Below are 12,575 nucleotides of genomic sequence, written 5' to 3'. Positions count from 1 at the left end.
CTGTATTTTTTTGTGAAGAATCAACAAAAAGTGCGACACAATCATGAAGTGGAACGACATTTATTGGATATTTCAAACTTTTTTAACAAATCAAAAACTGAAAAATTGGGCGTGCTAAAATTATTCAGCCCTCTTAAGTTAATACTTTGTAGCGCCACCTTTTGCTGCGATTACAGCTGTAAGTCGCTTGGGGTATGTCTCTATCAGTTTTGCACATCGAGAGACTGAAATTTTTTCCCATTCCTCCTTGCAAAACAGCTCGAGCTCAGTGAGGTTGGATGGAGAGCATTTGTGCAGCTCTCTCAACGGTTACAGCAGTTTTCAGTTCTTTCCACAGATTCTCGATTGGATTCAGGTCTGGACTTTGACTTGGCCATTCTAACACCTGGATATGTTTATTTTTGAACCATTTCATTGTAGATTTTGCTTTATGTTTTGGATCATTGTCTTGTTGGAAGACGAATCTCCGTCCCAGTCTCAGGTCTTTTGCAGACTCCATCAGGTTTTCTTCCAGAATGGTCCTGTATTTGGCTCCATCCATCTTCCCATCAATTTTAACCATCTTCCCTGTCCCTGCTGAAGAAAAGCAGGCCCAAACCATGATGCTGCCACCACCATGTTTGACAGTGGGGATGGTGTGGTCAGGGTGATGAGCTGTGTTGCTTTTACGCCGAACATAACGTTTTGCATTGTTGCCAAAAAGTTCAATTTTGGTTTCATCTGACCAGAGCACCTTCTTCCACATGTTTGGTGTGTCTCCCAGGTGGCTTGTGGCAAACTTTAAACAACACTTTTTATGGATATCTTTAAGAAATGGCTTTCTTCTTGCCACTCTTCCATAAAGGCCAGATTTGTGCAATATACGACTGATTGTTGTCCTATGGACAGAGTCTCCCACCTCAGCTGTAGATCTCTGCAGTTCATCCAGAGTGATCATGGGCCTCTTGGCTGGTGTGTTCTTTGTTCTTCATGATGCTCTCTGCGCTTTTAACGGACCTCTGAGACTATCACAGTACAGGTGCATTTATACAGAGACTTGATTACACACAGGTGGATTGTATTTATCATCATTAGTCATTTAGTCATTGGATCATTCAGAGATCCTCACTGAACTTCTGGAGAGAGTTTGCTGCACTGAAAGTAAAGGGGCTGAATAATTTTGCACGCCCAATTTTTCAGTTTTTGATTTGTTAAAAAAGTTTGAAATATCCAATAAATGTCGTTCCACTTCATGATTGTGTCCTACTTGTTGTTGATTCTTCACAAAAAAATACAGTTTTATATCTTTATGTTTGAAGCCTGAAATGTGGCAAAAGGTCGCAAAGTTCAAGGGGGCCGAATACTTTCGCAAGGCACTGTACATATGAGATTAGTAATGTAGGGTATGTAAACATTATATAAAGTGGCATTGTTTAAAATGACTAGCGATACATTTCTTACATCCAATTTTGTATTATTAAAGTGGCTATAGATTTGAGTCAGTATGTTGGCAGCAGCCACTCAATGTTAGTGATGGCTGTTTAACAGTCTGATGGCCTTGAGATAGAAGCTGTTTTTCAGTCTCTCTGTCCCAGCTTTGATGCACCTGTACTGACCTCGCCTTCTGGATGATAGCGGGGTGAACAGGCAGGCAGTGGCTCGGGTGGTTGTTGTCCTTGATCTTTTTGGCCTCCCTGTGACATTGGTTGGTGTAGGTGTCTTGGAGGGCAGGTAGATTGTTCCCGGTGATGCGTTGAGCAGACCTCACTCCCCTCTGGAGAGCCTTGCGGTTGTGGGTGGAGCAGTTGCCGTACCAGGCCGTTATATAGCCCGTCAGGATGCTCTCGATTGTGCATCTGTAAAGGTTTGTGAGTGTTTTGGGGACAAGCCACATTTCCTCAGCTTCCTGAGGTTGAAAAGGCGCTGTTGCACCTTCTTCACCACACTGTCTGTGTGGGTGGACCATTTCAGTTTGTCCGTGATGTGTACGCCGATATATGCTTTCTCCTGGCATCCACCAAACCCAGATGTGTCCGTCGGACTGCCAGATGGTTAAACGTGATTCATCACTCCAGAGAACACGTTTCCACTGCTCCAGAGTCCAATCCAGCCGACACTTGGCGTTGCGCATTATGATCTTAGGCTTGTGTGCGGCTGCTCGGCCATAGAAACCCATTTCATGAAGCTCCCGACAAAACCGCTATTGTGCTGACATTGCTTCCAGAGGCAGTATGGAACTCGTTAGTGAATGTTGCAACTGAGGACAGACGATTTTTACACACTACGCATTTCAATACTATAAACATGAGTGAAAATAGAGAGATATAGAATCAATCTCTTTGTTAGAGGAGTGTGTATTAAACAGGAATCATGTAACAGATATGGAGTCTCCCCCATCCTGTGTCTACACCCCATATGCTCAAACTATATCAGGGGCCAGGCCTGTATGAGCCAAATGCCAGGCCATGGGTCTGATCAAAGATGGAACCTCGTCTCCCCAAGGGCAGAAAGGCTGCTTAGGGGTTAGAGGACCAGGGGTTGGCATAGACCCTCGTCTATTTCTCCCTCCCCGAAATAACAGCAGCCCTGCATCACTCTGTGGGTCCATTAGGAGAGGGGAGTTCGAGGGAAGTTGCCTCTACATGGAGAGAGGTAGTGTGTGTTTTAATGGATCTTAGTGAGAGACTAAGCAGCTCTCCCAGCCTGTGGATTTACACCATGCCTCTGGCCCCGGGGTCTGGGATTTCCTCTGTTTACCTCCAAAGGGGGATTCTCTTTCCCTCACAAGAAAAATGACAACAGTGGCTTGGAAGGATGGAGTTTTCCTGTAGCCGCCCTGCTGCAGTGGAAAAAAGGAGTCTTTGTCCATTCTGTTCCCTCTGTTCCGCCTTTATGTGAGTTTCTATTTTTGTTTTTAAACGATCTGGACAGCATCACGCCACTGATGAACTCGTAAAACGTGTGTGTTTTTCCACATTTGCACAACAGATACACACGAGAAGGAATGTGTGATAGTCAGTGCAGCCATGGGCCCGGACCCCTCCTCTGTCAGGGTGGTTAGATTAGAGTGGACGGAGTGTGCTGCTCTTAAAGGAACACACTGACTGGTTGTGTCTGCTCTGCTCTCTTCTGACTCGGCAGCACTCATTAATCTCTCTCTCTTTCTCTCACGCACACACACACGCACGCACGCACACACACACACACACTTTGGAACACTTACAAGCTGTTCTCAACGGTTACAGTTAGTCCTTGTGACATGCTGTACCAGGGCTGTACACCTCCAGTTCTGACTTGGTGAACTGACCGAGTGTGTTGGTTAGACGTAGCCTAGTAGTTACCAGACTGATTACCCCTGGACTATCTGGGTAGCAAACTGTGATTAACTGTGTCTTTTTACACACACAGAGCGAGAGGGGGAGAGGGGGACAGGGGGAGAGAGAGATTCACCCGGATCCTCCATCCATCCAGACAGACACTAACTAATCAATCTCCTCCCATACTGCCCTGCTCTCTCATCTGATTAGCTCTCTTGCCACAAGGGTCCATTGGTCCAGCTGTACAGTACTTACTGTATTGAATAGTGGGCTGTCTGATAATAGAGTTCAGTAGGATTTGAAGTGTCTATAGAAGTGTTGAGTAAAGTTCCACTGTCTTGGATTTGTTTGGGTCCACCTCTGTCAGGTATCTACTCGGGATGCGAAGCGGACCCCAAGACTATAATACTGGCACATAAAACTGGACATTTCTCGCCATCAAAACACTAGTGGATTGATTAGATTTGTGTATATGCAGCTGTATAAAAACACACAGGTCTGACCTGTTCTGTTAACACTTTCAGGGTCGAGGTGGTACGGAACACAATATTTACCTCAGTGCAAGGAAATACACGTGTATTACTGTATGGCTGGCTGGAGTGGGGATGTGGGTTTGGGATCTGTGGTGTTGAATGTCCTGGTTGACCGAAGTTCACTGCTCCTCCTAATAGCATTGCCACGGAGCACAAACAGTGAACATTTAAGTCTCGATTCGTCATTGCAGTGGTTTACAGTAGTACAATGATGTGGCGCTTATTATAGAGCATAGCCTGGACAATGTCTGTTTGCTCTGTGTTGTTATCTGTCATGACATCTTTGTGTTTATTGTCACTCGTATGACACGTTTTTAAAGACATGCTCCGGCACTTTGGTGACTAAGAAAGTCATTGTTAAACCTCCTGCTTTGGGCTGGATGTGTCAATGTGTAGTTTATATACTGAACAAAAATGGAAATGCAACAGTTTAAAATATTTTACTGAGTTGCAGTTCATATAAGGAAATCAGTCAATTGAAATAGATTAACTAGGCCCTAATTTATGTATTTCCCATGACTTGGCAGGGGTGCAGCCATGGGTGGGCCTTGGAGGGTGTAGGGCCACACACTGGGGAGCCAGCCCCCCAGATGACCCAGCAGGTGAGGAAGCCGGATGACAAAACTGTGGCCTTTTATTGTCCCAAGCACAAGGTGCACCTGTGTAATGATCAGCGTTACACAATGAGGCTGCAGGACGGGCCCACGGCTCAGTGTACACAGCAGAGAGAGAGATCGAGCGATGACATGACGTAGTACGCAATTTCCAGGGACCACTTTTGGCTCATGAGTGCTCCTTTCAGAACTACTGGCTTAGTAATAAGTATACAAAAGTACTGCAGAATCTCTTTAACACAGTATAATATAGACTTATGACTGCTTCTCTCAAGGTTGCCATAGTCACTAGTCAAGGCGCTCTGAGCGCTGAGCCCTCTTCGTTCCTCTCTCTGCTGAAGCAGGCTCAATGGGTGAAAGGCTAGAAGGTGGAAAAGGCGAAGTGTGCTGGTAACACGAGCACCCAGTTTTTCTAGTAAAGTATATGAGCAGAACCTTGTTTTGCTCTGCGGTTGAACCTGCCCTGAGCTGTTATTGTAGTGGGAATGAAACACGTGTGAGGGCATAGCTGGTCTCTTCTGGCTAACCCACAGTAACACTGTCTGAGTCCTTTCCCAGTGTCTCTCTCTGAGGCAGGATGGTTGGGACTGGAAAGGTGTACTAAAACAGAGCTGGTATATACAATACCAACTTAACGAGGTGGTCTCCAACCGATCATTTTTAGAGCTGTTTTGATTTGTATTCATCCAAGTATAGGAGATACTGCTCTGACTGACAGTGAAGTATGAGTTTTCTTTGGAGGGCTTTATAACATCGTAAACACACATACTCCCAAAATATCGAGGCACACAAACGTGTAGCCACGAGGGTTCTGTTGGGCTGCTCTGCCAAAACCAGGGTGAGATATATGGCCTTGGATATTAAAACGACATGCCACACACTCGTTCCAGAACTGCTGTCGAGACTGCCACACACACACACACACACTAACTTGCATGCACACACACGCACCTGTCACACAAAAACACACACACACACACACTAACTTGCATGCACACACACGCACCTGTCACACAAAAACACACACACACACACACACACACACACACACACACACACACACACACACACACACACACACACACACACACACACACACACACTGAGCACAAAAAGCTCTTTCTTGTGAGGGTATTAAGTGTACCAGTGTTGTTCCAGTCTCAGGCAGGTACATTGAGTTGAGGCCAGAACAGAACAGAAGGGTAGCTTTCACCAGACACGGTCACCGTTTCTGTGGCTACGTTACTATGGTGACGTTGCCAAGGCATTTAGATTTTTCAAGCATGTCTGGAAAGAGGGAGTTGAAGAGTGGAGAAAATGTCACTTTGCTAGCTTTGATTTAATTTGAATTTACCTCAGTTATGTATGCACTTAAGTTTAACTACGAGGTAGGTGCAGCCGTTTGAATGACACAGTGTCCATATAACTGTGTTTGGTCTGTCCTCTCTCTGTGATATAACTGTGTTTGGTCTGTCCTGGGACTAATAAACCTGCTCTGTCCTCTCTCTGTGATATAACTGTGTTTGGTCTGTCCTCTCTCTGTGGTATAACTGTGTTTGGTCTGTCCTGGGACTAATAAACCTGCTCTGTCCTCTCTCTGTGATATAACTGTGTTTGGTCTGTCCTCTCTCTCTGATATAACTGTGTTTGGTCTGTCCTGGGACTAATAAACCTGCTCTGTCCTCTCTCTCTGATATAACTGTGTTTGGTCTGTCCTGGGACTAATAAACCTGCTCTGTCCTCTCTCTGTGATATAACTGTGTTTGGTCTGTCCTCTCTCTGTGATATAACTGTGTTTGGTCTGTCCTCTCTCTCTGATATAACTGTGTTTGGTCTGTCCTGGGACTAATAAACCTGCTCTGTCCTCTCTCTGTGATATAACTGTGTTTGGTCTGTCCTCTCTCTGTGGTATAACTGTGTTTGGTCTGTCCTGGGACTAATAAACCTGCTCTGTCCTCTCTCTGTGATATAACTGTGTTTGGTCTGTCCTCTCTCTCTGATATAACTGTGTTTGGTCTGTCCTGGGACTAATAAACCTGCTCTGTCCTCTCTCTCTGATATAACTGTGTTTGGTCTGTCCTAGGACTAATAAACCTGCTCTGTCCTCTCTCTGTGATATAACTGTGTTTGGTCTGTCCTGGGACTAATAAACCTGCTCTGTCCTCTCTCTGTGATATTAGCTGTGTTTGGTCTGTCCTAGGACTAATAAACCTGCTCTGTCCTCTCTCTGTGATATAACTGTGTTTGGTCTGTCCTGGGACTAATAAACCTGCTCTGTCCTCTCTCTGTGATATAACTGTGTTTGGTCTCTCCTAGGACTAATAAACCTGCTCTGTCCTCTCTCTGTGATATAACTGTGTTTGGTCTGTCCTCTCTCTCTGATATAACTGTGTTTGGTCTGTCCTAGGACTAATAAACCTGCTCTGTCCTCTCTCTGTGATATAACTGTGTTTGGTCTGTCCTAGGACTAATAAACCTGCTCTGTCCTCTCTCTGTGATATAACTGTGTTTGGTCTGTCCTGGGACTAATAAACCTGCTCTGTCCTCTCTCTGTGATATAACTGTGTTTGGTCTGTCCTGGGACTAATAAACCTGCTCTGTCCTCTCTCTGTGATATAACTGTGTTTGGTCTGTCCTCTCTCTGTGATATAACTGTGTTTGGTCTGTCCTAGGACTAATAAACCTGCTCTGTCCTCTCTCTGTGATATAACTGTGTTTGGTCTGTCCTGAGACTAATAAACCTGCTCTGTCCTCTCTCTGTGATATAACTGTGTTTGGTCTGTCCTAGGACTAATAAACCTGCTCTGTCCTCTCTCTGTGATATAACTGTGTTTGGTCTGTCCTCTCTCTGTGATATAACTGTGTTTGGTCTGTCCTAGGACTAATAAACCTGCTCTGTCCTCTCTCTGTGATATAACTGTGTTTGGTCTGTCCTAGGACTAATAAACCTGCTCTGTCCTCTCTCTGTGATATAACTGTGTTTGGTCTGTCCTCTCTCTGTGATATAACTGTGTTTGGTCTGTCCTCTCTCTGTGATATAACTGTGTTTGGTCTGTCCTCTCTCTGTGATATAACTGTGTTTGGTCTGTCCTCTCTCTGTGATATAACTGTGTTTGGTCTGTCCTGGGACTAATAAACCTGCTCTGTCCTCTCTCTGTGATATAACTGTGTTTGGTCTGTCCTCTCTCTGTGATATAACTGTGTTTGGTCTGTCCTGGGACTAATAAACCTGCTCTGTCCTCTCTCTGTGATATAACTGTGTTTGGTCTGTCCTCTCTCTGTGATATAACTGTGTTTGGTCTGTCCTCTCTCTGTGATATAACTGTGTTTGGTCTGTCCTCTCTCTGTGATATAACTGTGTTTGGTCTGTCCTCTCTCTGTGATATAACTGTGTTTGGTCTGTCCTGGGACTAATAAACCTGCTCTGTCCTCTCTCTGTGATATAACTGTGTTTGGTCTGTCCTCTCTCTGTGATATAACTGTGTTTGGTCTGTCCTGGGACTAATAAACCTGCTCTGTCCTCTCTCTGTGATATAACTGTGTTTGGTCTGTCCTCTCTCTGTGATATAACTGTGTTTGGTCTGTCCTCTCTCTGTGATATAACTGTGTTTGGTCTGTCCTCTCTCTGTGATATAACTGTGTTTGGTCTGTCCTCTCTCTGTGATATAACTGTGTTTGGTCTGTCCTGGGACTAATAAACCTGCTCTGTCCTCTCTCTCTGATATAACTGTGTTTGGTCTGTCCTAGGACTAATAAACCTGCTCTGTCCTCTCTCTGTGATATAACTGTGTTTGGTCTGTCCTCTCTCTGTGATATAACCGTGTTTGGTCTGTCCTAGGACTAATAAACCTGCTCTGTCCTCTCTCTGTGATATAACTGTGTTTGGTCTGTCCTAGGACTAATAAACCTGCTCTGTCCTCTCTCTGTGATATAACTGTGTTTGGTCTGTCCTAGGACTAATAAACCTGCTCTGTCCTCTCTCTGTGATATTAGCTGTGTTTGGTCTGTCCTAGGACTAATAAACCTGCTCTGTCCTCTCTCTGTGATATAACTGTGTTTGGTCTGTCCTAGGACTAATAAACCTGCTCTGTCCTCTCTCTGTGATGTAACTGTGTTTGGTCTGTCCTGGGACTAATAAACCTGCTCTGTCCTCTCTCTGTGATATAACTGTGTTTGGTCTGTCCTGGGACTAATAAACCTGCTCTGTCCTCTCTCTGTGATATAACTGTGTTTGGTCTGTCCTCTCTCTGTGATATAACTGTGTTTGGTCTGTCCTGGGACTAATAAACCTGCTCTGTCCTCTCTCTGTGATATAACTGTGTTTGGTCTGTCCTCTCTCTGTGATATAACTGTGTTTGGTCTGTCCTGGGACTAATAAACCTGCTCTGTCCTCTCTCTCTGATATAACTGTGTTTGGTCTGTCCTCTCTCTGTGATATAACTGTGTTTGGTCTGTCCTGGGACTAATAAACCTGCTCTGTCCTCTCTCTGTGATATAACTGTGTTTGGTCTGTCCTCTCTCTGTGATATAACTGTGTTTGGTCTGTCCTGGGACTAATAAACCTGCTCTGTCCTCTCTCTGTGATATAACTGTGTTTGGTCTGTCCTAGGACTAATAAACCTGCTCTGTCCTCTCTCTGTGATATAACTGTGTTTGGTCTGTCCTTGGACTAATAAACCTGCTCTGTCCTCTCTCTGTGATGTAACTGTGTTTGGTCTGTCCTGGGACTAATAAACCTGCTCTGTCCTCTCTCTGTGATATAACTGTGTTTGGTCTGTCCTCTCTCTGTGATATAACTGTGTTTGGTCTGTCCTCTCTCTGTGATATAACTGTGTTTGGTCTGTCCTCTCTCTGTGATATAACTGTGTTTGGTCTGTCCTGGGACTAATAAACCTGCTCTGTCCTCTCTCTGTGATATAACTGTGTTTGGTCTGTCCTGGGACTAATAAACCTGCTCTGTCCTCTCTCTGTGATATAACTGTGTTTGGTCTGTCCTCTCTCTGTGATATAACTGTGTTTGGTCTGTCCTGGGACTAATAAACCTGCTCTGTCCTCTCTCTGTGATATAACTGTGTTTGGTCTGTCCTCTCTCTGTGATATAACTGTGTTTGGTCTGTCCTGGGACTAATAAACCTGCTCTGTCCTCTCTCTGTGATATAACTGTGTTTGGTCTGTCCTCTCTCTGTGATATAACTGTGTTTGGTCTGGCCTGGGACTAATAAACCTGCTCTGTCCTCTCTCTGTGATATAACTGTGTTTGGTCTGTCCTAGGACTAATAAACCTGCTCTGTCCTCTCTCTGTGATATAACTGTGTTTGGTCTGTCCTTGGACTAATAAACCTGCTCTGTCCTCTCTCTGTGATATAACTGTGTTTGGTCTGTCCTCTCTCTGTGATATAACTGTGTTTGGTCTGTCCTGGGACTAATAAACCTGCTCTGTCCTCTCTCTGTGATGTAACTGTGTTTGGTCTGTCCTGGGACTAATAAACCTGCTCTGTCCTCTCTCTGTGATATAACTGTGTTTGGTCTGTCCTCTCTCTGTGATATAACTGTGTTTGGTCTGTCCTCTCTCTGTGATATAACTGTGTTTGGTCTGTCCTCTCTCTGTGATATAACTGTGTTTGGTCTGTCCTGGGACTAATAAACCTGCTCTGTCCTCTCTCTGTGATATAACTGTGTTTGGTCTGTCCTCTCTCTGTGATATAACTGTGTTTGGTCTGTCCTCTCTCTGTGATATAACTGTGTTTGGTCTGTCCTCTCTCTGTGATATAACTGTGTTTGGTCTGTCCTGGGACTAATAAACCTGCTCTGTCCTCTCCGTGTCCCTGTAGCCAACGTGTTGGACACCATGTTACTGAGGAGCCCGGGGAGAGACCGGTCAGACAGTAGGTGGGAGAACGGTGGGAGTACAGCCCCGGCTCCAACACAGAGGATCCTCTGGTGCCACTGTTACCACCACTGTCCTGAAGACTCAACCAACAATACCTGCAGGTATGATTCACACGACCGCACAGAGGCACACGCGCAGAGGCGCACGCGCAGAGGCACACGCACAGACGCGCACACATTCCACAAAATTACAACCCGGGCGACGTCTTTTTCAGACCATCTTAGAATCCACTGTGTCTAATATCTAATGTGTAATTAGCTTGCATTAATTAGTACACAGCAGAGGCAATTCCTCATATCGGTCACTATCCTGTAAAACTCTAATTCCGTGAACAGAAACTACACTGGCGTCTGTGCCACAGCCACTGTGGAACATATGAACTCAGACAGTGATGAGGTATTGAATTACAAGCATAATTACAGACAGATTCATGCCCACTGTCTCCATCCACGTCCAGTTGTGTTTATTACATGTGATTGTGGTTGCCGATACAACCTTCTCAGCACTGTGAGTATTAGTCATGATGAATATATTATGTTGAAAGTTTGACTGTGGAACGGGCACAGATGTTGATGATCACAGTATCTCTTCAGGACTGATGGTTATTGTTTCACCATGGTGGAAGATGAAGAGGGAAGTCTCCCTGTGCTGACCTCTGGGTGTCTGGGGCTGGTGGGTTCGGAGTTTCAGTGCAGGGTAAGTCTGCAGTGTGTGTGCAGTGTGTGTATGTGAACGCCGTCAAGTGCAGGCAGTCACTGTAGAAGTGCAGTTGAACCAGCTTTATAAGCTCTTGTAAAGTCCTTATCATCCCTCTATGACTCACTATACTTCTCAAAGGAATCTCTTCAAATCAGACCTGAACAAACTATACTACCTCTACAATGAAAGCAATGTGTTAGGCCAGCCTTGTCTCGCCATCAACAAGCAACATTGTAAATACCCTATGCAGATGGAGTATCTTCATTTGAGCCAGTTTGCAACAGCAGGAAAATGGTCCTGCAGCAACAGGAAATGTCAATAATTATGTGGATTATATATAGGTATATAGGTATATTGATACATTGTTTGTTAGGGCAAATCAAGTCTGATATTTTAAAGCGGAAATTACAAATTGTAGAATCCTTTTTTAAACCTCTAGTTCAGTTTGCATTTCCTGCCGTGCAGGAACATTCCCAGACACAAAATAGTGAACAGATAAAGATGGTGCATCAAACTGTTGTCTAGTAATTAGAGTTGTGTAGATGTAACAGTGTGTTTATGGTGGGTCCCAACAGGACACAGGGAATGCCCGTCAGAGGAGGGCTCTGGAGTGCTGTACAGACCAGGACTTCTGCAATAAAGACCTGTATCCTACTTTACCACCACCGAGGGCCCCTGGTAAGAAACACACTCAGTCACACACAGTGAATTCCACACAGTCAACACAGGGAATCTCTGTCCTCTTGTGCGGAAGAGGCTTTCAGAGTGGGCTCCCTCAACCTGCACTTGGGTGTGATGGGTAGTGACAGTTTAAACTGTTACAAACCACAGTGTATAGTGCTGGCTGGAGTGGCACTTGCTGCTCAGGGGGAAGACAGGGGAAGGCTGGAAGGAAGACAGTGGGAGGCAGGTGAAATGGAGCTGGCAGGCTTGGCTTGTTCTCTCACCCTCTAATGAAAAGGACAGCCTCTCCCCAGGGCCTGCTTGAGTTTCCTGCGCTGCTACGGATCTGAGATATCTGTCCATCTGTCACTCTTCTAGCTAGACACCAACACTGTGTGTGTGTGTGTGTGTGTGTGTGTGTGTGTGTGTGTGTGTGTGTGTGTGTGTGTGTGTGTGTGTGTGTGTGTGTGTGTGTGTGTGTGTGTGTGTGTGTGTGTGTGTGTGTGTGTGTGTGTGTGTGTGTGTGTGTGTGTGTGTGTGCGTGCGTGTGTGTGGTGCGTTACGTCTATCAAAGAAATTAGTCAAAGACAAAATGATTTGTCAAACGCGGCAAATTATACAGTGAGATCATTTCCGCGTGTGTCTATCTTCAAGTGCATGTGTATGTATGCGTGCGTGTGTGTGTAAATGATTGACAGGAGGCTGGCAGAAAGGCTAGAGTCCCAGAGCAGCTTTGGGCCTCAGGGGTTGCCGTGGCGATGTCAGTGTGACACCCAATCTGTTTTTTTCAGGAAGGGGATATGATCGATCACACACTGAGAGGGGGAGAAGGGGGAAAGAGGAACAAGAGAAGGGGGGATGTGGGGGAGGAGAGTGGAAA

General features: G+C 45.2%; 1 protein-coding gene across 4 annotated transcripts in view; it reads left to right on the top strand.

Moving 5' to 3' along the window:
- The window catches only part of bmpr1bb (bone morphogenetic protein receptor, type IBb), a 119,159-nt gene that overhangs the window by 93,820 nt on the left and 12,764 nt on the right, over positions 1–12,575 (top strand). For 3 of the 4 annotated variants that reach the window (XM_064942413.1, XM_064942412.1, XM_064942414.1), the window contains 3 exons: positions 10,275–10,434; positions 10,927–11,029; positions 11,608–11,710. In XM_064942413.1, coding sequence (XP_064798485.1) covers positions 10,275–10,434; positions 10,927–11,029; positions 11,608–11,710 — 366 coding nt within the window. Of the gene's footprint in view, positions 1–4,383; positions 4,432–10,274; positions 10,435–10,926; positions 11,030–11,607; positions 11,711–12,575 lie in introns of those variants that run through there. The other variant, XM_064942415.1, reaches the window with a different exon arrangement.

The sequence above is a fragment of the Oncorhynchus masou genome, chromosome 28 (genome assembly GCF_036934945.1).
Source record: "Oncorhynchus masou masou isolate Uvic2021 chromosome 28, UVic_Omas_1.1, whole genome shotgun sequence".
Taxonomy (NCBI): domain Eukaryota; kingdom Metazoa; phylum Chordata; class Actinopteri; order Salmoniformes; family Salmonidae; genus Oncorhynchus; species Oncorhynchus masou.
Note: the sequence above shows the minus strand (reverse complement) of the source record. Positions and strands in the feature narration are given on the sequence as shown.